Genomic DNA, 2,204 nt, shown 5'->3' on the forward strand with positions numbered 1-2,204 from the left:
TATGCACAAATAAAATCTTTAATGGGATTATGTCTGTGAATAATGACATTATTATTATTATTATTATTATTATTATTAATAATAGCTAAGGTGACCTTGGAGGAATATTGTTGAATATTTTGGGACTAGCTCACAACATGGGGAAGGGTGAGGCTGAACCTATGAATAAATTTCAGCTAAATTATTGAAACAGGCTTACACAGTCAGAGAAATGTAACTGCACATAATATTGAGTTTCTATTTCTTGTGGGCTCGCTTGACACTCAAACTTTAAAGGACTTTAAAGGAAAAGCATGAAAAAAGATCAACAACAGTTGTAGATTATTATTAAATATTTTCATATTTAAAAAAAATTGTGTTCCTTACTAAAAGGTGCAGTCATGGTTCAAAATGTCCAAATCATTAATAAATTTGTTTTTACAGGATTTGATGCTTTAGAAAAGGAGGTAGCTGTTGGTATTGTCAAACTGACTGTATACATTCTCGTAATGTTTGTTAACTTGGCAAACATATGCTTTGTTGTCAATTGCAGACATGCTCTACTCTACATGCTCATGTCCAATTACAATAGGCATTCTTATTGTTGGATATAAAACCATATCTTATGTACCATGCATATTTCAGATCTATGGTTTTAGTGTAGGTTTTATCATGGAGATTTTGCTATACCATCATGACTTTTCACAGATTGCATGTAATTGCCATAGTTAAGCCCTTGCACTATCATCATTCAGTTCTGACAAATGTACATTCTATTATTCTTACTTTCTTGCTGTGAATTCTGGGTTTTGCTGTAGCAGCATATATGCCTGGTACAGTGGTTACTTTGCCAGTATGCTTCTCAACTATAAAGTATGTGTTTTGTAATTATGCAGCTGTTGTCAGAACCACTTGTGCTAACATTTTAAGTTAATATCAAGTTTGTCCACTTTCCTGATATTTGGAACATTTAGATCCATTTGTTTATCTTATCTTAAGATAATTATTGTTGTTGTCAAAATGATCTCTTAAGGAAGTAAGAAAAAAATGTTTCATACTTGCTTAAGTTATTTAAATCAATTGCTATTAATGACCCACATTTGTTCTAATAATCCTGACCAGACCTGGCGTATCTTTATTAGTTGTGGAACAATATAGTCTGAAAGTTGGCACAATTCTTGGTCCTTCTTTAGTAAATCCCTTTATATATTATTTAGGAAAGAAAGAGATCAGAACTAAAATATTAAGAAATGTGTCAAAAGTTAAACCAACAAAGTAACACTTTTTCAGCTTTACAGCACCTGAATGTAGAAGCTCCCGGATAAATTTTGTGTTCTCTGTACATGATCATAAAAACTTTCTTGTATAACAAGGGAAAAAATACACCAGATTGTAAGTATATTCTTTATTTCTCTCTTTTTTTCGCTGTGTTTTCTGTGTCATCTCTATCCATAATTTAATCCCTTGCCATCTCTTTGTTTTCATGTCCTCCCAAATAATTTACTGATGCATAGATAAACAATTTATTGTAAATGAATAAATATATGAAAAAAGGAAGGACGGAAACAATAGGTTTCACAGACTAGATCACATCAATTAATAGTTACACTGAATATGGTATATTAACATATTTACCCTTGTGTGTGTTCATATTTTTGTTATATAGCCAGTGTTCCGGGTCTGGTAGACCTGCTGCATTTTGTAGTTTTAAATTCAACACAATCAATTTATTTTATGTTAAAATACTCAACAGTATATATACTCAGCAAAAAAGAAACGTCCTCTGACTTTTAACTGTTTTTACTCTCAGTAAACTTAATGTGTAAATATTTGTATGAACACTAAAGCCCAATCCCAATTCTATTTTCTACCCCTTCCCCTACCCCTCGCCCCTTCTCCTTGTCCCTTGAAATGAAGTGGAAAGGGGAAGCGTTAAAATATTTCCCCTAAGAAATGCAGACATGCTCTACTCTACATTTACTACCTGGTAAATCAGACACCACTACAACACTGTTATACGTCATCATACGTATCCATTCATTTACATGTATGGCCGTAAGCAAAACAAACAATGCGTTATTAAATGCTCGGCAAACTGCCGTGCTACTGAACTTTTATATTTGTTTGTAGCAATCGGTGCTATCCGCTAGCAAACTTTAGCGATTTTTTTGCAAACGTTTCTTTACAAAACATCACCATAAACACAAACACAAGACTAAAGGTAA

General features: G+C 32.6%; 1 protein-coding gene across 1 annotated transcript; it reads left to right on the top strand.

Moving 5' to 3' along the window:
• Positions 1–380: 380 nt before the first annotated feature.
• On the top strand, positions 381–1,258 carry LOC128533659 (olfactory receptor 151-like). Its single transcript, XM_053507942.1, is given in 5 exon segments — positions 381–523; positions 525–656; positions 658–899; positions 902–1,052; positions 1,054–1,258. Coding segments are annotated over 5 exon segments (873 nt in total).
• Positions 1,259–2,204: the final 946 nt, after the last annotated feature.

This window comes from Clarias gariepinus, chromosome 11, assembly GCF_024256425.1.
Source record: "Clarias gariepinus isolate MV-2021 ecotype Netherlands chromosome 11, CGAR_prim_01v2, whole genome shotgun sequence".
Taxonomy (NCBI): Eukaryota; Metazoa; Chordata; class Actinopteri; order Siluriformes; family Clariidae; genus Clarias; species Clarias gariepinus.